Here is a 23,315-nt window from a genome sequence, read left to right as displayed (position 1 = left end):
TGGGGAGAAAACTTCATATTTCTTCACAGTTTTAATCTGGGAAAAAAATATGGAAGAAAAGGTCATTTCTAATTCCAGGCTTTTCAATTTTCACAAGAAAAAATACAGATTTTCCAACTCTTCTTCCTTCTCACACCCTCTTTTGTGACTAACATATCTTAGGCTAGTTCTAAATTTGAACCAAACCTCAGAAGAGACACAGCTCATAATCAACAAATTATGACCAGCCGGACACTGAGTTATCAAATGCAAAAGGGAATAACAATGAAAAACAAGGATAAGAAAGAAGAATGGTACATTCTTGAAATTGGATGAAAGACATTAGACAGTAAAGTAATGTGCAAATGCATGAAAGAATGCCAGAGCAATTTAGGTTAGAAGGATGTGATAGTTAAACCCACCTGAATAGTGGAAATCTTAGTCCTTATAAATTTGGGGGGAAACCCAGGGCAGGCTCTCAGAAGAATGGGATCTTTATGTTGCTAATGAGCTGGTGACTGTGGAATTCTGAAGCAGCTGCAAATGATATGAAGAATTTACTAGGGAAGTTGAATATGAGAAGAAAGCAGTAAATAGAGAGAGAGAGAGTGTGCATGATAAAATTATGTTTCAAGGATTCTGGTTCTCCTTGATATAACATGTCAAAGCTGGAAATATTCAGTCATGGGCTGGAAACAGCTTTGACAATCTGATTGATGTGTGCATTAACTGAATTCACGACAGAAAATATATGATCCTGCAACTGCTTATTTTTCCCCATGAAAATGATTACCACAAGCACTTTGCGCAGTGACATGTATGTGAACTTGTACCTGTGGTTTCTCAGACACAATACAAAAAGACCTCAGTATAATGAAGAGCCACTATCTCTTTCATTTATTTTATATGTATATGCAAATGACAAGGCATTTAAAACAACTATCTTTTTAATAAACTTTGTGTTCTGACCAGATATTTGTTCAACTTTTGTTACCCACATCTGCTGTCCTTTACTTATGAAGTTTTTCAGTTATTCTGTTGTTTGGGAGAAAAAAAAAAAAAGGTTTTGTGATGTTACTTCTCAGGTACTGATGTTTTACATGCATAATGCAGAGGGAATGCTGCTTCAGATTTCTGTGAGTGTCTATGCTTCCAGTGCTGTTTTCCTCTCTAAGAACACAGGTATCCTGAGAAAGATAATAGTTTCACCTGGTATTAACATTCACTTACATCTCAGAAGTGGTTTCTTTAGCAGACCTCCCAGGAGATCTGCAGCTCAGCCCTAATCATCACCCAGGTATGTCTGTGCATTGGTGGCGGTTGTGCATCAAAGATGATGTTTCAACAACATGGTAAGCAATTTCTGATCTCATTTGCTCAAGCACATTTATTGCATCTGAATTTTTACCTTTAAACAGTACTGCCTGGGGCTTTCTCAAAAGAGGAAATGAGGGTTATGTGTGGATGTAAATGGAGATGACTGGAGATAGTTTCTAAGGGCTCAGTGTTTGGTGGCATGGAGCCAGTGTAAAGAGAAGGAAATTGAGATATTGTCAGGTAACAGAACAGAGAGGACTGCAAGGTCTGCTAACAATCACACTAGTCAGAGGAGCAGAAGGTAGCTACTGTCGAGTCTGTCTGCTTTTTTCTTCTGAGGTGAAGTTGCAAGAAGTAGATGCTCATGGTGTAGTCTTTTACTTATACAACAAGTAAGCTCTTTCTGGGAAGAAAATTACAGAACAAAGGTAAATACGACAAAACAAAGATAAATAATTAGGCAGATGTCCCATTATTTGCAAGACAACATCCACTGTCATTAGAAAGAAAGTACCTTCTCCCAGGGGTAAGAAGGAAATTTAACCTCTATAAAGATCCTGAATCCAGAAGTGAACAAGGGAGAATGCCCCTTTTTATTTTAATTTTAGTTTTAGCAAGCTTTATGATTTCTGAAGGCTTGGGGTTAGCAAGGCTGCACCTAGTCAATGAGACTGTGGAGTACAGCAGATAATGGTATCTTCGATCAATCAGGCAAAGCAGATAAAGATGCACTGCAAAAAGTTGGCCCGCAAGCCACAGAAATACCTTTTTTCTGTCATTCATCAATTCTTGGGATGAGACTTGTAGAAACTAATCAACATTGAGGTGAAAGGTGAGGGAGATATAGGCTGATGACATGTCTGTAAGATGATGACAGGCTTTGGTTTAGTCATTTCATATGAGGCTTCCCAGGTCACTGGGCTTCCCCTTTCTGCCTCCAAAAGGTGGTTTCGGGATGCAGTCTTCCTATTAGTGTCAGGTAGAAATCTTTGCAAGAAACAGGAGTGCACTCTCCAGGTACCTTGTTAGATACAGAAGATCTGAAAATCACAGCAGCAAATAATACAAAGCATTTCATAGCTCTGGAAAAACTTGACTGTCTCATAAAAGAAGGGCTGACAGAGATTCATCAGCCAGAACAACTGTTCTTTTCCACGCAGTTCAAACTTGTGAATAAACATACAATCAGGCACTAATGACAACTTGGCTTTAAACAGGAACTATTTACACATTTCTGTCTTTCTATTGTAAGTACAGGAACCAGTGTCCTTGGTGTTTGTCCATTCAGCAATGAGTACCATGGTACTTGGTCTGTGATCACCTGGAATGCTCTGGCAAGCATGAACAGTAAATCAGATTCGTGATACTCTGTCTATGCAGAAAGTGATTTTGGTAAGAGAAGAGGAAGAGTAATATCAGCACAATGTGTAACCTCAGTGTTTGTGCTATGCAAAACGGTGTTAGTTAATGACTATCACAAATTGTATGTTTATTTTGTACAGAAAGTTTAGATGGATTATGGTCTCTACCACAATTTTCAGGTTAAATACCATGCAAAATATTTTAATAGGCATCACATTTTTCTGCCAACTCATCCCTGTATACAGGTGGAAAGAAAAGAGCTATCTTTCTCCTAAGCAGAAGCAGCTTAACTTTGCTTCTTATACAGCCAACTCTGCTCAGACCAGGAGGGACACCTGACATGGCTAGCAGCTCAATCATATAACAAGACATGCTGTAAGAGACACCTTGCAGAAGAGACAGTGTCCCTTACACTGGAAATCAGAGATCCAAAGCTTATGTATATGTGACCTCGTTGGACACCACATCAGAAACCTTGCACAAGGGGCAGTTGCATTGGCTGGAGAAGAACCGATTTAAAAAGGCCACTGAAGGAGAACCAAGGACATGTGAAAGCTAGTAGCACACAGCTAATGTCCAGCTGCATGGTCACAGACCTGTCACACTTAACCACAGAAGAAGGGTCACTTTCACCTTCACTCTTCCCATCAGCAATCTGACTGTAGTTCACATTTAGCAATGCAGAACAAGGTTGCACATTTTTTTGAAGAGTGTCTCTCCCCATCTCAATACACAACTTGCCCCACATAAGCCTTTTTCTCAGACTTTACTCACTGAATCACTGATATTACTGCAATGGGAACATCTTCATGGAGTTTGTCCCTTCACCTAGGTGAGATCTGTTCTTTGATAGAGATGTTATTACACTTTTTAAGCCAGATTTTAAACCAGAAACTGCCCAGAGCAGTTACATTTTATTTAAGACTTTTTGAAAGCGTTTTGGTTCATTATAATCTCGAATTAGCATCCGGAGAAAGAGTCACATACTCTTCTCTAAGAGAAATTCTTTTAATTTAGTAAGAAAAATATGATATTTTGGTAAAAGATTTTACAGGAGTAAAATACAACCAAGAAAAAATGTTTCACTAAAACACTCAGCAGAAAGAGCCATTACACCCACTGCAAACAATCAGTATACCAGCTTTAGTAAAACTCAACTCATTGGTTTTAAGTTACCCATAAGAGAAGGAAAAGAGTAAAAGAAGAAAATAGATTAAAAGGTTAGAGAGAGAAGAAAGAGAGAAGCAGAGAGAGGAAAGGAAAAATGGTTAATGACAAGATTCGATGATTCACATGGTGTGGGCAGCAAAAGAAAAGAGAGAGAGAGAGAAAAGAAAAATGGTTATCGACAAGATCTGATGGTTCACATGGTTCATGTTGCAGGAGAGAAGAGAGAGAGAGAGCTCATATGGAGTCTCATGTATTTATAGAGTTCAGTTTTCCCTCCCAGGCAGGATATCTGGTCAGTGTCTTCCAGGCCAGAGTGAGTTATGCTGCAGTGGTGTGGTGTAGGCAGGCTACCAGGCAGGTCTGCCTTGACTGACAGCCTGGGTGTAGGGCCTTCAGTGATGCCATGTGCTCTGCATGGGCTCAGCCATGTCCGCTGCAGGACCTTTCGACTCTGCCATGTGCTCTCAGCAGGCCTTATGTGATAAGGCAGCCTTACCTCCGACCCATATCAATAATTCAGTGAGATTCGGATCCAGTATCTCACAGATGTGTGGGTTTTTCCTTGTGGGTGGTTAAGAGTGAAAGCTCTACACCAAGTAAGGAACAACAATAGTAATAAAAGGTAGTGTAATATTTTTTAAAGCTCAATAATTCTACACTTGCTTCTGCTGAGATACACCTTGCTATGAAGCTTATGCCACTCATGGGGCTGTTCATTTGAGCAAGGCAGAGCAGCAGGGACATTATAATTAACAATGCTTAGCAGGAAACAAGTTATTGTGCTTGGGGCAGAAGGGCAAAAACTGTTCTCTATTATTTTTTGAAGAGTTAATTGGTAGTAGGCAAAGATTTGCTGCGTTGAGCCAGCAGGTGCTGCTTTATGACTACATTAATGTTAATGATATCCTCCAGACACATATGAAGACAGGTTAACCTGTTTCTTTCTCTTTTCATTTCTCTAAGTGGATGTGTGTTCTGGTTCCAGTTATTTTTCAAGTTCCACCACAGAGCATTTGGACAGACAATGACCCCAAATTTGCACAGATGTTTGCAGGCAGTTTTGAAAAACTTTTGTAACCTCTATTCACCCGATGACAGATTGTAGATTAAAAGATGAGGGAAATGGGTAAGAGGGGCTGCTTCTGTGGCATAAAATCATTCCTAGGGGTTGCATAACACTTCTACAATTGCCTGTTTAACTGTTCCTAGGTGTGCTTAACAATAGTACCTGGGATCTAACTGTTTATTCTCTTTTTTCATCACTGAAACATCTATTCTTTAGGCATACCATTAAAAGAGTACTCTGGCAGCAATTTAAATCCTGAGATGAGCAGGTGTTAAAACTGTGTTCCTCTAAGTAAAGTGTGCCATGGCCCATCAAAGCATGATACATGCTAGAAAAGGTAAACCAGTGGCTCCACAGAGCTTGAAATGGTCTTCTTTCAGTGCCATTCTACATCTGAAGTTTAGTTATGAGCCTATATTTTCTTTTTTTTTTTCTTCATGTGCTTTTTGAATATCTAGTTTGGCAAAAGTGCACTGTCCGGTATTAAGCTTCAGAGATCCTTCAAGGTATTTTTATTTTTCCTAGGATGCTTGCTTTGCACAAGCCCATCAGCTTCAGTAAAAATCCAGATGCCATGGCAGGCAAAAATGCTGTGGAAGGATAGTCCTTGAAGCTGGGTGTAGAGCTTTTCGAAAAACTCAGGTGACAGAGCTACCATTTGAGAAACCCACCAGGCAGAGACTGATTCTGAATGACAAATCTGATTTTTAATAAGATTACTGGGTGGGTTCTGTGCCTTGTTAGAAGTCTGCTTCTGCAGACCTAGTGATAACGTAATGGGAGAACAAATTTTGCATGCACATAAAGACTGAGAGAGTTGTACTGAGCAGTGTTTGCCTGTCAGAACATGGGTACAAGAGCAAGTAAGCTATTTCAGAATTTCTTGGAAAATGAAACATGAGTAATCAGAAAGGAGGAGAAGAGTTTGTATAAAATCTTAGGAGTGACTGTTGGACCTTACACACTCATAATTTTTAGAAATGGTATCTCTGGTGTACAGCGCTCCTCTAAGATGCTCGGGCCTCCTGGTCAAGGGGAAGGGATTTGAAAGGGCCAGTTGATTTTGAAGAATCAACAAATGGTTACAACACTGGTGCCACAGCCAGAGGTTTGGCTACTTAGGTCATGGGACTCACTTTGAGAAACCTGGTCTACTGGGAGCTGATGGGGTTTGTCTGTCAGAGAAGGGGAAGAGCGCCTTTGGTCATAGGCTTGACAAGCTGGTGAGGGGGGCTTTAAACTAATGTTACCAGAGGAGGGAAACCTCAATCTATCCACTTCTACCAGTTTGATGCCAGTGCCAGCCAGAGATGCTCAGAAGCTGGAGAGGGATCCCAGGTCAGCAGGAGAGCACCTGAAGAGCAGCACAGTGTGATTCTGGCCACTCCAGCCAGTAAGTCAGCTTAATGGGAGACCCAACTTAAATGTCTCTATCAAAAGCATGGGGAATGAAAAAAAGGAATTATAGAAGTATGCATGCCTGCAGGGCTGTGATCTTATTGGCTTCCTGGAGATGTGATGGGATGGCTTCTGTGACTGGAGTGTTGGAATGAAGGGATACAGGCTCTTCAGGGAGGACAGGATGTGGAGATGAGAAGGGAGTGTGTCAGCCTCTATGTCAATGACCAGCTAGAGTGCATGGAGCTCTGCCTAGGAATGGATGAGGAACCAACTGGGAGCTTATGGGCTAGGATTAAAGGGAGAGCAGGGATAAGTGACATTATAGTGGGGGTCTACTCCAGGCTGCCTGACCAGGAAGACTGAGTGGATGAGTTGTTCTGTAGACAGGTAGGAGTGGCCTCATGTTCACAAGCCATGGTCCTTAGGAGGAACTTCCTCCAATGTTATATCTGTTGGAGGAACAACACAGCAGGACATTAACGATCCAGGATGTTCCTGGCATGCACTGATAATAAATTCCTTCTCCAAATGATAGAGAAGCCAACGAGGAAAGTTGGTTATTAATCAAGGATCACCTCCTCCAAAGCTCAGGAGCAATACATCCCAACAAAGAGGACGTCAGGCAAAAATGCCAGAAGGTCCGCGTGGATGAATAAGGAGCTCTGGAGAAACTTAAACACAAGGTCTGGGTTTTCAGGTTCCTTGATAATTCCTTGGATTAGTGTCTGAATGGAATTTTTATGTTGGTTTCATGATTCTTCATGTAGCATTTTTTACAGTATAGTGTCTCTTAAGTCCTAATAGGATACTACTTTTTAAAGGTGTTTTTTTCCTCTTTCGTACTGCTTTTAAGATAAAATGAAATGGTTAGACTTCAGTTAAATAGATCCTTATTAAAGTCGGAGCTAGTCTGATAATGACTTAATTGGTGCGACGTGGACATCACATGTTATTTGATAACCATTCCGTTATAATTAAGAAGTGGCTAATAGACAATTAATATACAGGATTACACACTTAGCTAATTAGATGATTTTAATTTTTTTTTTTTAGATTAAAATGTACAGGACCCCATAAATCACTATTAGAGATTATTTAATGAGCTTGAACTCTCAATTTTCTCCCTGTCAATCAGGAATGGAACCACTGACTTTCCCTCTCGCCCAGAGATACTTGTCATGTAGAAGAACTACTGTGTCCAGCATGAGCTGAAATGCCCTCAACTCCCAAATCTTGCATGTTTGCAGGACATCACAGCTCAGTGTTCTGTTCTACTCACCAAGACTCACAGCTCCTGCCTCTGCATGTGAAATGTAATGTTCCCCCTGTTCCCACAATTTTAGCAGTGTCTTGCTTGGTGCCCATGAGAGACAGGAATTTTGCACATAGTTTTTTAAATCCTTGTCAAGAAGAGACAGTTCTTTTCTGTTCTGCAAAGCTGATCCCATTTAGGTGTCCCAGGCCATGTAGCAGTTGTTGGCTCGGCAACACCTTCCCTTATAGGGTGCATGTGTGAGCCAAGCTGAGCTGGAGCTCTCTACTGGGGTGTGAGGCTCTGTTTTAACCACCTTAACTGAGGAGGCTAACAACTGCAGACTCCTCAGCACTCACTGCAGGGAGAGACAGCTATGCCTTTAAGAAGTGGCACATCATATCCAAAAACACTGAGGGCCAGGAAGAATTCATCTCCAAACTGTAGACAGCTACTTTGAGATGTCTACATGTAATACCTACAGGACAGTAAAGTGTTTAAGCTCTACTGCAGTCAGCAGAGAAGTAATCAGTGCAGTAATGAGGGCCCAAGCATCACTTGGCTGACAAATCATGAAGGGCTCAAGTCTGCTGCCTGAACACCACTGCCTATTGCTGTTTGGGGTTTGTGAGTATCAGAGGTCAGGGACAGTGTGTTCAGCACATCCTGGTGGCAGGCCTGCCTCTCAGAGTGTCACTTGCAGGCCATGTGGGATACCTCCTGATCATGTGTGGCACATTGAGGTGACTGTACCAATCCAAATTTTCCCTGTGTACAGAAAGACCAAGGAACTCCTCTGGGTGCAATGTTAGCTCTGCCCCTCCATCCGTTGTGGTGAGCGTGCCTCTGCCCGCAGAACTGAAAAAAGTGCACCAATGATAATTTCTTCTAGTATTTAATCAACAATAAACTACTAATGGGCTGTCCCAGCAGCACAGAGTGCTCTGTAAATTTTGATCTGATCAGGCAGAACTAGGAGAGTGATACAACTGTTCGGCTGTGTTTTGTTGGCAAGGCTCACAAGCAGTATATCACAGAGACACAGCACAAAGGAATAGTGTTGACAGACGATGGCTTAGAGTTGACCAAGAGACTGCACATGGTTTTGATGAAATTTTTGAAATATTCATAGCTAAAATAGAAAGAAAGCAAAGTGGGAATGAGATCTAAGGCGGAACAACACAAAGCCTGACATGTCTGTAAGATGTCACTTACTAGCAAAAGTTAAATGTTTTGCTTCACCTTGTAAAGAATGTGTGTATTACAATCATGGATATAAATAAAAGTAGCATGTAGGGCTTCTTTACTGTCATACTTTCATGTTCAAGGCACTTTAAAAGTAAAAATGAATTTCTCTTGACAGCTTGCATCAGAAAGTCAGTATCCCAAACTCTCTGAGAACCTGAGGAAATGGGGGTATGGGAACAGATGACTTGCCCAATATCTAAAATGAAATTAGAATCAGAGAGAAGGTATGAAAGTAGATATTTCTACCTTTTGTTTCAGCTCTCAACTGACCCAGTGTTGACAGGAATGTGCAGAGTTTGGTGTTTGCATGGCATTGGATGCGTGAGGGTTATACCAAGGCAAACGCAGCTTTGTGATGGTGTCACTGGAAGGACAATTAGTCTAAATAGAGGTTGACATAGGTGTGTCCCTCAAACCATTTATCTGTCTGAAAAAAAACCGATCTGGAGTTTTTCATTACTGATTTTTACACTGCTGACAAAGTGCACTCATCTCTCCCTGGGAAAAATACTATGCTAAGATATCACCATGTCTCCCTCCAGACACTTCACTGCCTCAAAAACTAAGAAAACATAATTTTTACTCCCTATCTAGTTATTGAGGTCAGGAGATGATTCAAGAGCACTCAAGTATGCAAGAGGCTTTTTAGTGACTAGGTGGGATTTGCATCCAGGCTTAATGCACTGGAGAACAGTGAATGAGTGTGTGGTGAGACCAGACTGCATTGACATGAACAGAGGCCGCCATTTCAGAAGAACAAATGTGTTTGGGATGGTAAAAAGTGGCAGCACATGCCTTTGGTTTCATCAAATAAATATTTGGGAATATAGCATATTTATGAGAATAGAAAAAGACAGAAGATGCTCAAAATTCAAAGAAACATTATACTCTTACTAAAAAAAACCCCAAAAGATTATTATTAGTGCAAGCACTTTGACAGATCTTCTAACTCAAACTCAAAGAAAGGAAAGGGATGAATTTTACTGCAGGTACATGCCACCATTTCCACTAGGAGGGAGGCTAGTATGGGGTCTACAGGGTCTTGCAAGATCTTCATGGCAGCAGTTCAGACCTCACTCTTCCCCCTTGCTTTCAACCCACCACTGGATGACCTCTTGCACCCCAGCATGGAACATGGAGAATTATATAAGTGTGTCTGGGGTCATACACTCTCTCCCACTGAATGCTTTATAAAACCAGATAACTTCCAAGAAGAAGGACAACAAAGTCAGCTGAACAGCCTGATATGAGGTGTGCGGGTGGGATGGGAAATATGGCTTTGATTCCAATTAATATTTAATTCTTTGTATAGTGAAACATCTTTTGGAAATTGAGTAGTTTGAAGCTCTGGACAAAGCACTCAGCTGGGAAGTCAGGTCAAACCCTTCTTACAGAGCAGAAGTTGCTTGTCTCTTGGCAGGGAGGGGAACACACTCAGCATTGTTTCTGCCTTTATAATCTTGTGAATGACATCTCAGTCCTTTTGAGAGTCCAGCTCAGAAATCAGTGTAGCTGCTACAAAAAATTCTTCAGTGAGCTGTTGCAGCATTTCCAATTCTTACGTGTGCATAAACATATTTCATGATATTCACTAAATTTGATTTAAATGTATTGGCATTTGAATTCATAATTTTCAGCAAATAAATGACTTGCCAGAAGAACTTTACACAACTTTAAGGAAAATACTGCATAAGAAAAGGCAAAGATACACTACCAACTTAGTTCTCCATGGTTTTTGATTAAGCAGGTTTTCTCTGCTGATCAGTCTTATGCTGCACTTGTCTCTATTTAAAGTCAGTTTCTAGTCAGCTCTAAGACTTCTAAATGTTCATCTGAGGTCACTTTCAGTGCCCACAGTCTCAGTTCTCCAGAAGTTCAGACTGACCATTTCAGTCACCTCTCTTGAAAACTGGTTGCACAGGGTAGTGCCCTTAAATTCCCTCTGATGGCAGGCCAAGCATAAGCACCCCATGTTGAAATCTTTTCCTTTCACTTTTGAGGACGTTTTTCTGTTTTCCTGTACAAGATCCTGGAGCTCAAATAAAGAAGAATGCTCCCTGGGGAGTTGCCATAGTAATCTGTGATTTTTTTTTTTTGTTGTCTAAGATTAAATATAAGCAAGGGAGAAATTACAGAGAAGAATTTTATACCTCAGTTTATAATTTTCATATAACACCAAAGCTGAACTGTACCTCCAAGTTCCTAAAGCAATAACAGTCACCTTGAGGCTGATGTCACCATGGTAATTTTCACTGGAAAAGAAATTAACTGCTGTATTTATTATTCAAGAACTCTGATTAGAAAAAAAAATTCCGCATCTGAAAAATGTAGCAAATAAGAAAGACAATGAGATCATTAGAAATGTAAAGACATGGAAGTGGGAATAGCTGCTACAAATAATATCTAAACTTGCAATGCATGTATGCCCTGCATATTCTACTTTCTTCTTAATAGGGTTTAGTGATAATCTGCTCTTAAACGTATAGTCAAAGAAGAACTTCAAACCACCATTGTTCTTGGAAAATAACTTCGATTCTCATAGCTCATACAAGGACGTGATTTTTGAATGTATCAGTATCAGTCCAGCAACAAATATAATTTGGAGATTCAAAATACAAACAAAATTTGTTTTAAGCAGGTGTGATGGAGAAAGAATCCATCCAAATGCCTCTCAGTTATGAGCATCAAAGGCAGATCAGGAAGTCTGGGATCAGGAAAGGGCATGGGAGCCGAGCTAGCAGAAAGGTCGTTTCCATGAGAAATAACCCAAAAGAGCAATGCTGGGAAAAATCAAAGACAATCTTGAGATGACAGTAGGGAAGAAGTGTAGAAGTGGGTTGTGCAAGGAGGGCGTGCAGGAGCTCCCAGCCCCTGGTGGGGGGGCAGGTGGCTGCATCTGGGCAAGGTCTCTGCTAGTGCTCACATCACTGTCAGTCCCCACTGTCCCTTGCTGTGCGCTCTCTCTGCCCTTGGACACTCTGCAGCAGCAGGACCTCAGACTGGGATGCTTGGCTGTACCATGGGGAGAAGGGAAGAGCCCTGGCTTCAGTGAGAAGGTGAGTATGTGCTGGGTGTGCAATTTAGCGCAATCAAATTGCCCAGCCTGTCTTGACTTTGTGCGGCTTTCCTGCAACTGGCTACCTTGCCCATCCACCCCAGCTCCCAGCATTTCCCTGGGTTATTCAGAGATGGGGGAAAAATTATACGGGAGGCGGGGCAACTTGAAGTCTCTCTCTGAAGCTTGGGTTGATGTGTCCCCTGTAGTGCAAAAGAGCTGACAGAGCCACTGTCAGGTTTAATTGTCCCCAAGATAATGTCCTTCAAGGTCGTATATATTATACATTTCTGTTTATCCTGAAAATATGCTGTCTAAACACTTTAACCAAAAGTGACTTTAACAACTCTAGCTGCTGGCCCATCATACACAGTGGCAGGTGGGTCTGGGCTTATGATACTGTATGTTTTCTGCATCTCCTCTGGATATTTAGGGGTCTTTTCCCCATATGACTGATTTGCCCTCTGCCCCTGTCTTTGAGCTGTTGGGGGAAACAGAATCACAGAATATTCTGAGTTGGAAGGAACCCACAAGGATCATCGAGTTCAACTCTTAAGCGAATGGCTCAATGGGATGGGCACCCCAATGGAATGGGATAGGTCAGAAAGGCTACAGTGGAAAGGGTGCAAGGGAGGGAGCAATATATGGGTCTGAACGTATGTGGTGTAAGTGAAAACAAAACCGCTAAAAAAGAGATTTTAGGGAAATCACTTTTAGAAGAGGAATGATACTATGATGTATGATTAAGCAGCCAGTGATGTGGAAGACAACCCTGAAAGTCAGATGTAAACCCTATTTCAATAAAATCAAGTGTTACTGCAACCATACCTATATTGCAATAGCCCTCTCCTATATTAAGGACTTTTGAATTTCAAATGAAGCAATAATTTTATGAGCATTTGTACAAGCTTAGTAAGGGGGTGAAGGATGCATCTATCAATATTTGCTCTCGAAAGTAACCTGGAGGAGCCTGGAGATGCAGTGCTGTTTTGTGGAAATGACAGGGAAAGGGGGGAAGCAGATTTTGAAAAGGAGAGGGCAAAAATAGGACACAGCACAACGGGATGGTAGAGCTGGAGGCTAGGAGGAGATTGTGTGTGGTGGTCACCCCGTGCTTAATGCCTGGAGTAGAGACATGAGGGCAAGATTCATGAAGGTAAAACTCTCCTCATGGGCAAAAAGGCAGAACAAGGCTTTCCAAGGGACAGAAGGGCAACTGGGGAGAAGACTAGACCCGAGTGAAATTTGACAACTAACTTCTTTCTTATTTTTTTAACCAGAAAAAAGCACATTTGCTCTGTTAGAAACATTGTGCAGAAACCCTAAGAATTCCAACAATTTGGTTATAAAAACAGTTCAACCTCAGTTCAAATAATTTCATCATGAAAATCACACTAATTTAATTTTGGTTAAAACTGCAGAAAATAAGCTTTTCTTTGGCACAAAACATTTTTGATTATTTGGTGGGTTGCTTTTTTTTTTCATGTAAAAGACTGAAGTCCTTCATTTGCCTTGGTTTACTCCTGACTAGAAGGTGATTCAAGCTGCAACATTTTGGGTAGAGGAAAGGGGGGGAATAGTGTTCAGCTGAGGTTTCTGTGACTGAAATGAGAAGCATTGAAGGTGAGGCCCTGCAGTATGGATTTTAGAGATGAGTTTTCTGATGATGTGAAAAAGAGGCAGATGGACTGTAGGAAAAAGATAAGCAATCACTATTGCAGGGTTAGAAAGCAAGAAAAATAACAGAACTATCAAGGGATATAAAGAAAAGAGTGACAGGAGAAATGAGAAAGAAAGATGGAGAATTATCTATGGGTTGTGACAGTGTTTGGACCCTGGTGATGGGAGCTTGTCAAAAAACATGCAAAGAGCAACAGAGCTGTCTTGGTCTTGATGTCCCAGGGCTGTGGTTTGGAGTTTTAAATTGTCTGTGCATAGTGTATCACTTCATGCTCTTCCTGTTTGCAGTTCTGTGGATTTTAAGATCAAAACTGCCAATGCATTTTTGTGGTGTCCAGTTAACACAGGCTACTCAACATCAACAAGAAAATCCTTCTCTCAAGGCCAGTTTGCTCTATGATCCTTTAAAAATGTTTTATTTTGTAAAGTTGTTTCAGCCTCATAACAATTTTTAATTTGTTTGTCTGTCAGTCATTTGGGAACAGGTTATTCTGAGGCAAAAGATATTCTTGCATTTTACTCTCTTATAGGTCCGTAAAAATGCGGTAGAGAGACAAAGGAAATGTCCAAGGTTTTATCAACAGCTTGTAGTGCTGCCATAGGGGTGCTTTATCTACCAATGCCAATTTTCTCAGCTTCTATAAATTAAGTATCTGGTGTATTCCTTACCTTCCAGCATCAAAGGGGCAACATGGTCAACTGTGAGAACTGATTTATTTGCTCGTTCCTATTATTAATGTAGTCTGATTCTGATCTGGAATTTTGGCAGTAAGTCTATGCATTTGTGTTCCCTGTTCTTTCAGTCCTAATCAAGCTTCTCCAGTCCCAGTGTGTCACCTACTCCTTGACAGTGGACAGTGGCCTCTTGCAGAAGTCCTGGAAAAAGCCTTTTCACACAGCCCTCCTCAATTTACTAAAGAAAGGCGATGTCTGCATTTGATTTGAGGAACCAGAGTATGCAGTGTACAGAGCCTGAGACTAACTATATCACCCCTCGGATGAAACCAAGCGATCAGATGTTTGTCTTCATTGATGGTAAATGGGTGAATGAGATCTACTGCCAACCACCCTTTCCTTCTCACCGGAAACCCTTTAGCAAGAAGACACAGAATGAGTGGAGCACCTGGGAGGAGAACAGAGCACTCTGGCAGGAAAACCAAGTCCTTTGCATCAAAACCAGGATGCTCTGGGAAGAAAACAAAGCTCTACAATGCCTCCAGTCACAGAAAAAAGCTGTCCGGGTTATTTACGCTGATGCTATTCAGCAAAGCCTCCAGAACGAAAACAAGTCATTTCCATTCTTCCAAGACTTTCAGTTCAGCCCAGGCAAAAAAGCTCTCCAAGCAGTCCAGAAAAAGAATAAAGTCTTTGAGGATTTCCAGCAGGAGAATAAAGCAGTTCCTGTTACCTGGAAAGACCAAAAAGCAATCACAGTCCATAAAGAGAGCAAAGATGCCCCCTCAGATCTTCAGAAGAACACTGACACTATCACAGCTGTGGAAAAAGGTAACACTGGTCCAGTCCCCCAGCAGAAGCATGAAGGTAAAAAGAAGAGCACTACTCCAACCCAGAATAAGACCAAATCTGCCACAACTACACCAGGTAAGCATGAAATCCTCTGGGTTGTCCCAGACCTATGTGAGCTCCACCACAACTTCCTGAAAATGAACCATCTCCCTGGGGAGAAACAGAGTTGTCACAGTCTCTATGACATGGATGGATCCTTCCAAGAAGATTACAATAAATTGAAGATGCAGCTGAATGCTGTGAAAAACACTGTGTCAGACATTATGGCTCAAATGGAAATGCTGGAAAAGGAGATCATTGCCATCACTTCCCCAGTGTATGAAGAAGCAGGACAGAAGCTGTCAACTAAGCATCAGCTTGGGGACACATGAAGCTTTGTTCTAGGACCTGTTAGTTCAATTCCTGGAAAGCTTTTCTCCTTTTTTTTTTTTTGTGAAACCTAATAAAATTCCAGTAGAGCTTGAAAACATCTGGGGAAATTGTGTTATTCTGAAACTTCCTTGTACTACTTAGATATATTTCACCTTCTGGTTATACAGTGTGGGTGACTGCCATGAATTTGCCTAGAGTCAAGAATCATGTTTTTCAGCTTTTTTTTTTTCAAAGTTTCTGATAATAAGGCCTAGATCTTCAAAATAGAATTCATGCTTGAGGATACCAGCTATGAGCTGAATTCAAGTCTCTGGTGGTCACTTACTTTCTTACAAATGGCCAAGTTCAATGGCTGAAGTGTATCTTCTGCCATGCACCAGCATTCTATCTTTCATACAGGGTAAGCAGTGGATTATGGAAAATGTAGCCTTCCGGATGTCACGGACCCATGAAAGAAAATGGGACACAGAAAAACACATTATATGTGCCACATTCTTTCTGGGTAAGCCCCAATATCTTCACCAGCCCTGCTCTATCATCCAGTCTCAGTTGTGTGACCAGAGCAGCTGGAAACACATTTTCCTCTGTCTTGGACATCCCGGATGCAGTGCAATTTGTCACAATCTTTCAGGCAGAATATAGGAGCCTTTAGGTAATCTAAGAAGACAGGCATAAGGAGACTTCTGCAGAGCAATTGTAGGGGCTTTATTGTAAAACAAAGGAAAGGTTATGGTAAGGTTTATCTCTTGCAACAGGACTCCAAAACCGGGTTGTCACTCTAGTTTATAGGTCTCTAAGTGATTTGGCACCAAATTACCTAAACCATGAATTATCTTTCACCTTGTATTTCACTTGGACAACACCATGCCAAGTACCAGTGATGACTGTTTACTTCAGAGGCTTAAAGAAAGCGGAATTTTCTTCTTCTGTTAGGGCTTCAAGATGCTCAGGAAAATCTCTCATGGTTGAAGGTAAAGGGCTGGCTCTCAGTGGTGCAGAGAGGGCTGTATGTGTAAGGATCAGGTGAGAAGAGGAGCAATGTTCATTAACAGGTAGATGTGCTGACAGCAAGTTGCTACAGTTTAATGACTGGATCACAGCTATAAATAGCTAAATACCTCAGCCCCATGCTGGGGAACACGTTCATGCTTCTGTGCCTTCAAACATGCTACTTTTCTCTTAACCGTCTCCTTCACCATGTTTGAATGTTTTTTAAGGGTGAGAAAGAACTATGAAGACTCTAATGCAGAGCTCCAGAGGAGGGTAGCATTCCTTAAAGGTTTCTCAAGTCTGTCATGTGCTGAGATGACAATGCCCATAATGACTGTCCGTCACTTAGTCTTGCAGAGGACTGTGTGATAAGCAAACTCTCATAATCCCAGAAGGCACCAAACCTCCGAACTGTGCTTATTTGGTTACAAACCAGACAGAATTAGTGACAACAGTGGAGGATAATTTGTGGGTGGTACTAGAAAGGCAGATGATCATGAGTATTGCTTAGTCCACCTGAGTATTGCTCAGTCTGATAATGTTGAGGGCACAGATGGTGAGATTTGACTGAGTTGCCTGCAGAGTGCCACAGGACTGTATAGGGACAGTCCTAAGCACTGTCCATTCTCTGCCTTGTTCTGTGTCCCCAGCCAGTGTCATTAATCACTTCAGTGGGGGCCATCATAGTATCCTACAGGTCTCCATCCAGAGTGTGTGGTGGTGAGATGGGCTGGACTCACAGCTTTTGCACCCTATTTAAAGTACAAATGAAGGAAAAATGCAACAGCAGCTATTTCTACAAAAAACTGGTTAATTATACTAAAATTTAGGCAGGTTTGGGGAAAAATGGGGTAAGCTCAATAATTTTTCCTAGTATGTTCACTGATTTACAAATTCCTGGAAACTGATAGCTATTTTGTCTTGAAATGGATGGATGTCATTTTTATAGTGCGTAATTTACCTTTTGCAGAGAGACAAACTTTCTGTCTCTCTCCTTCTTATTGTTGCTGATTAGCCCCTTATTTTTGCACTATTCATTTCTCAGTACTATTTTTGGAAAGCTGGGATTTTGGCAAGGTCACCATCAGCCTCTTACTTCCCTGTAAATTGGATTATTGCCTGTAGCTGGGCTCTGTGTAAATGCTGACTTTCCTGTTCTCATTTCTTATTAGACAGCCTAATACAGCTGGGTTTGTGCTGTCTTCATAGAACACCTACCCTGGCCTTTTGTGCTTGTCTTAGCAGCCCAACCACATCGTCCCATCCCTAAATTGCAAGTTAGGGTTTTTTTCAAAGTATTTTGAGCTTCCCTGAGCCCTGGTTTGTTCTTGTTAACTGCTGAAGACAGTTTTCCCAGAGTTTTGCTTGTGATTTCATGAAATTGAGGATGTGCTACAAAACCTGTTGTCCTGGCACCACCATGCTTCCCATGGTGGTGCAGGTTATTTGTTGGTGTTCTCAGAAGGTGCAGGTCTTTTCCTGCTGACTGCAGAGAGTGGCCAAGGTTAGGTAGGAAGAGCCAAGGCCTGAGAGATGGTCACATCCCTTAATGAAATGCTTCAGCTGAAACTAAGGAAAAAAAAGGAGAGTTTATGACTTTTGGAAGGCTAAGGACAATCCTTTAGTGGATGAGGAGGAAAACATAGTGACAAAGGACGAGAAGAAGATTTTAGGTACTTAATGCTTTCTTTGCCTCAGGCTAAAATAGTAAAACTAGTGGTTCTCCAGGTACCCAGGCCCATGAGCTTGAGGATAGGGAGGAAAATGAAGCCCCCATAATCCAAGAGAAAATGGTCAGTGACCTACCTTACCACTTAGACACACACAAACCTACGGGGCCAGATGAGATTCACATATGGACACCAAGGCAATTGGTGGAAGTGCTCACCAAGTCACTCTCTATGATTTACCAGTAGTTCTGGCTAACCAGGGAGTCAACTGTTTAACATCCAGTCAGCTCAGATGTTGACAAATGTGATGTTCATCTACAGAACAGCTGGAAGGAGGATCCGGGGAGCTACAGGCCTGTCAACCTGACCTTGGTACCAGGGAAGATTATGGAACAGATCACCTGGAGTGCAATCACATGACACACACAGAACAATGAGGGGATCAGGCCCAGCCAGCATGGGTTTGTGAAAGACAGGTCCTGCTTGACCAACCTGATCTCCTTCTGTGACAAGGTGACCTGCCTAATGGATGAGAAAAGGCTGTGGATGTTGTCTACCTGGACTTTAGTAAAACCTTTGACACAGTTTTCCGCAGCATTCTCCTGGAGAAACTGGCTGCTTATGGCTTGGATGGGTGCTGAGTTAAAAAGTGCCAGCATGGCCAGACCCTGAGAGTGCTGGTTAATGGAGTTACATCCACCTGGCAACTGGTCACTAGAGGCGTTCCCCAGGGCTCAGTGTTGGGGCCAATTCTGTTTAATATCTTTATCAACAATCTGGACTAGGGGATTGAGTGCACCCTCAGCCAGTTTGTAGACAACACCAAATTGGGTGAGAGTGTTGATCTGCTGGAGGGCAGGAGGGCTCTACAGAGGAATCTGAGTTGGCTGGGGCCAGCTGTACGAGGTTCAACAAGGCAAAGTGGTGGGTCCTGCACTTGGATTAGAACAACCCCATGCAGTTCTACAGCCATTCCTGTAGCTGCTCAGAGTCAGGGATTAGGCACTGAGCACATATTCAGCATTGCCTCTGAGGGCTCTGCCCTGTGCCTCTTGAAGCCTGTGGCAAAACTCCAGCTGAGCTGAGCATCAGCAGGATGGAAGATGATAGTGCAAAAACAGCACAAACAAATCTCACCAAACTCATTGTTAACATATACATTTTGGTTTTTCAGCCTGGTTTCATCAATCTATGCCTCTGGTTTTTTTAAATGTTTTTGGTGCAAAAGATAAAATTGCAGAACTTTCAAATTTTCAGAAAAATATAATTGGTAGAAATATTTTCTAAATGCAAATCAATCATCTTCCTTTTGATCGTGGGCTATGCCAAAGCTCTAACAGACATCTTTGATCTTATGGCAGTGTCTGGAGAAATTATGAGATTCTAATATGGAATAATAGATTCACATCAAGACTTTTAGCTTTAGGAAATTGTTTAATCTTCATTCTCAGTGGCTGTTTCTTTGATGCAGCTGTGACTGAAGGGACCCAAGTGCTGGAAAAACAGCTCACCAGCTCAGAACAAAGCTGATTATGTAAATTGTGCATTAAGATTCAGCTTCAATTTAATTTTATGCTGTAAATAAATATCCCATTAACATCCATATGTTAAAAGTCAGGTAAAACATTTTCAAAACCTCCATTGCTATGGCAGATGTGACTGTACCATAAATAGTGATGGGGTGGTGGTATGAGGATGTCAAAGTATAAACTGTGAAGCACATTTTAAGAAGTAAGGAAGGTGATTACCTTTAATTATAACAAAAGGGACCTTGTCTGATTGTTTGAGACAGACAGTGCTTCCATTTGTGTTGTTCTCTTTGCATTATGCAAAATGCTTTTTCTGATCACCATCTCCAAGATAACTAATAATTATAGCTCATTAGTTCACTTAAAATACAAAACCATTTCAGCTGATGAAGATTGTTACTGAATTATGTCCAAGCCTTTTGCTTAATACCTTTTTTGTTTCAACAGCTTACTCGAGAGTAGTCATCTTCCCTTGGTCTAGCTGGTACTTCACCACCCACAATGTAATAGGTTATACTGATAGGGAACAGAATGATGAACCCTGTCAGGTTTTCTAAATTAGACTTCAAAGAGCATGAAAAGGTTCAAGTGCTCTTAACCCATAGCTATTTTTAACTATTTTAAATAATCAGAGATTTCATATGCACTGCAAAAGAGCACTCGACTCGGAAGCAACCAGGGGATTGGAGCAGACTGTGCTTATACTGGAAGTATAAAACTGTGTGTGTCTGTCAGCTGGAGATCAGAAACAGGTTCCTTATATATTCTTTAACATCCTGAAGAGGAATTGTAACACTGCTAATTGAATTCCACAAGGGAATACAAAATTATTTTCTATGGGACACACTGTAGGGAATGGATAGAGGTAGTGCATTGCTGTATGCCTCTGAGATGGAACAATCAAGGAGAAATCACAATTCTTCAAGGTACTATCAGGCTTGAACACAACCTTCCAGTGCTCTGTTATTCCACCTAAGCTCCTTGATTATAGAAATCCTCACCGTCTGTGCAAACCCTTACTGCTTGGTGGAAGATAGCCTTAGGCACAAAATCACATGCCTGTAAATACCTAATTGTTGATACAACAAAATGCCATATGCCATGCTAAAGCTGACAGTCTAATTCCTGGTAAAAGCAGTGTACATTACACGTTGCCTATCCTGAATGAAAATCTTTTTAAAAGGGGATTTTTAGAAGACACATGTTATTCTAATCAGATGCCTCTGTGATCTTTGCAGCAGAGAGGCCAGGGACTGTTGGCAAGCTTTATTGAGTATGACTTAAATGCATTAGATTAGAAAGCACTCAGTTTAGCTGGTTGTTTTTCCTGATTTGCTTGGCTACTCAAACCATCTCCCCCTCCTGTTCCTTTATTGTGATGGAAATACCATGAGGCTGGCATGCAGAAAAGATTTCATGTCAGCATATTCAGGGTCCTAAAGGCAAGATGCATCTATGACTGCATAGCACAATGATGAACAGAATTCCAGGGCTTCCTAATTAACCTATCTAATTTATCTTCCATCTCTATTGTAAATCACAAGTTAAATAAAAGAGAGGGGTATTTCAAAGCCTCATTTTCAGAAGGTCAGACTTACAATTTGCATGGACTCTTTCCACCTGGGGTTGAAAAGCAAGCCCAAATAAAACTGTGCTCCCCTTCAGCTATTTGCTGGAATAAATGGGAAGAGATGCAAGTATACATGGAAGTGTTTTGCAAGTGTAAACATAGAGAGGCAAACTTTACAGGCAAAAAATGTCATCAGGTAAAAGTGAGGGCCAAGCTTGAAATGTTTCCTTTTAATAAATTAGCTTTGAGATTTCTACCATTACAACTTGTAGAAAATCTTTAGGGTGAGTGCAGCCATAGGGCTGTCGCTATACTCAGTGGGACAGATGTAGTTCAGAAGTGCATAGATGTAAGGGCTGTGCTATGTTAGTAAGACCTGCTACCTTCTTTTAAACCTCCATAGTTCCCAGCAGGACGTACTTGCTCAGACATGAAGCTGTACTAATTTTTCTGAATAGATGTTTAAGAGAGCAAGGTATGATGGAAGTCCCTTGCGTTTGTCTGACCCAGCCAAGTTCTCCATGAAAAGGGAGGTGTCATATCAGAAAAAATTGTATCTTGTGATCCAGCATGGGTTGCAAGGGGTCTTTTCCCCTGAAGCCAAAAGACATGTTAGTTTTGGCCCTGCAAGTAGCAGTTTGCAGGATGTGTGAGGGAGGAGGAAGTTAGGTGAAGGAACTGACAACAAGGCCCTTTTCCAGGATGTGCACCTTCTTGCATGCCAACCCTCAGACTTAAAACATTTACCTCATCCAATCCCCCCTTTTAGACCCTGAGCATCCAACTGTACAAGCACCCAGTAACAGCTCTGTGCTGCTCCACTACTTTGCTGAAGGGGAACATAGAGTTTTCAACAGAGAAAGAAGGCAAAGAAAGGGAGAGGCACAGTGAAGGAACTGTTGGCCACCCCCAGAACTTCATTCCATTTCGGTGGCTATCGCAGAGGGGCAGGCAGCCCCTCTTTTCTCTGGGAGAGATGGGGTAAAGGCAGAGAACAAAAGGCAGCTGTCTGGTTTTTTTTTGTTTGTTTTGGTTTTTTAACAGTGGTTTAATAAAAGATATTCCCAGTAACAGTCTCCAGGAAAGGGATTCAAATATATGCAAAACAGTCTGAGGAGCTATTCATTTTACCTTGACATACCCTGGAAGAGAACCAGGCTCCTTGACAACTTCTTGGTCTGCAGAAAGGGCCTTAGCTCCCTGCTGCACCCAGCCTTGGGGAAATGAGTCTTGGGGCTTGGAGCCTCACCCAGAGCTTGACAATTGCTTGGAATGACCCTGTTTACTAGTGGATTGTTCATCTACAGTAATGGCTTTCCTTTCTGCCTGGGCTCAGAGACTCCTGCTACTAAGCTAACTAGTATGTGTGCCTGGTAAATATCCCAGGAAACACTATGGTTGGAGATTTCCCAGTCGTTCAGGGAGACAGAAGCCCTCTTGCTTTCTCAGCACCATAACTTCATCCCAAATCTGTTTTAACAGGGTGAATTGTCACTAATACAGGCAGCAACAGTGGAAAAAGGCACTCATTCAAATACACATATCAGAGGTAAAATGAAGGTGAAGAGGCACAGTTCATGACTGGTTAAATCTTTCTGGATCATCTGTTTCCAATATAATTCCAAGTTATTACAAATAAATATATAAAAAATAGATAAGCCATAAATACATATGTATGTGCGCACACATGCACATACACACACACACAAATATGTATATGAAATTCATTATAATTCATTTCTGGATCCTTTAAAGGTGCCCGGGAATACATAAATAAATAAATAAGTAATACCCCTACAAGCTGGGTTTTGTGGATGTTTACAAAGGATAGAAATACGCTCAAGTATGCAGCAATAAGACTAGTAATGAATAGTATTGAAAACACAGTCCCAATAATACTTACACGGCACTTTGAAGCCTAAGAGTGGGCTGAAAACACAAATAAATCCCATGAGCTGAACAGCTTGGTAGCACTACCTGCCTCTTTCAAATGGATTATGAAGCAAGAAATGCTGCCATTATCTGCAACTGGCTTCATTTTTTTCACCAAAGAAAAATATCAATGACTTGAGCTCAAAGCTGAAAATATGTGGTTTTCAAGTTTCAAGGAAAAAGTAGGCTTACCCT

General features: G+C 41.4%; 1 protein-coding gene and 1 long non-coding RNA gene across 2 annotated transcripts; both read left to right on the top strand.

Annotated features, from left to right (window-relative positions):
* The first annotated feature begins 2,611 nt into the window (after window positions 1-2,611).
* LOC113942982 lies at window positions 2,612-4,881 on the top strand. The gene is made up of 3 exons (XR_003526139.1): window positions 2,612-2,688; window positions 4,042-4,120; window positions 4,814-4,881. It is a non-coding gene; the product is annotated as an uncharacterized LOC113942982 (long non-coding RNA).
* Window positions 4,882-14,456: 9,575 nt separating this feature from the next.
* Window positions 14,457-15,428, top strand: SPERT (spermatid associated). The gene has a single exon (XM_027650280.1). It carries the CDS (start codon window positions 14,457-14,459, stop codon window positions 15,426-15,428), a length of 972 nt encoding a protein of 323 aa, XP_027506081.1.
* Window positions 15,429-23,315: the final 7,887 nt, after the last annotated feature.

This window comes from Corapipo altera, unplaced genomic scaffold (assembly GCF_003945725.1).
Source record: "Corapipo altera isolate COAL_440 unplaced genomic scaffold, ASM394572v1 0, whole genome shotgun sequence".
Classification (NCBI taxonomy): Eukaryota; Metazoa; Chordata; class Aves; order Passeriformes; family Pipridae; genus Corapipo; species Corapipo altera.
Note: the sequence above shows the minus strand (reverse complement) of the source record. Positions and strands in the feature narration are given on the sequence as shown.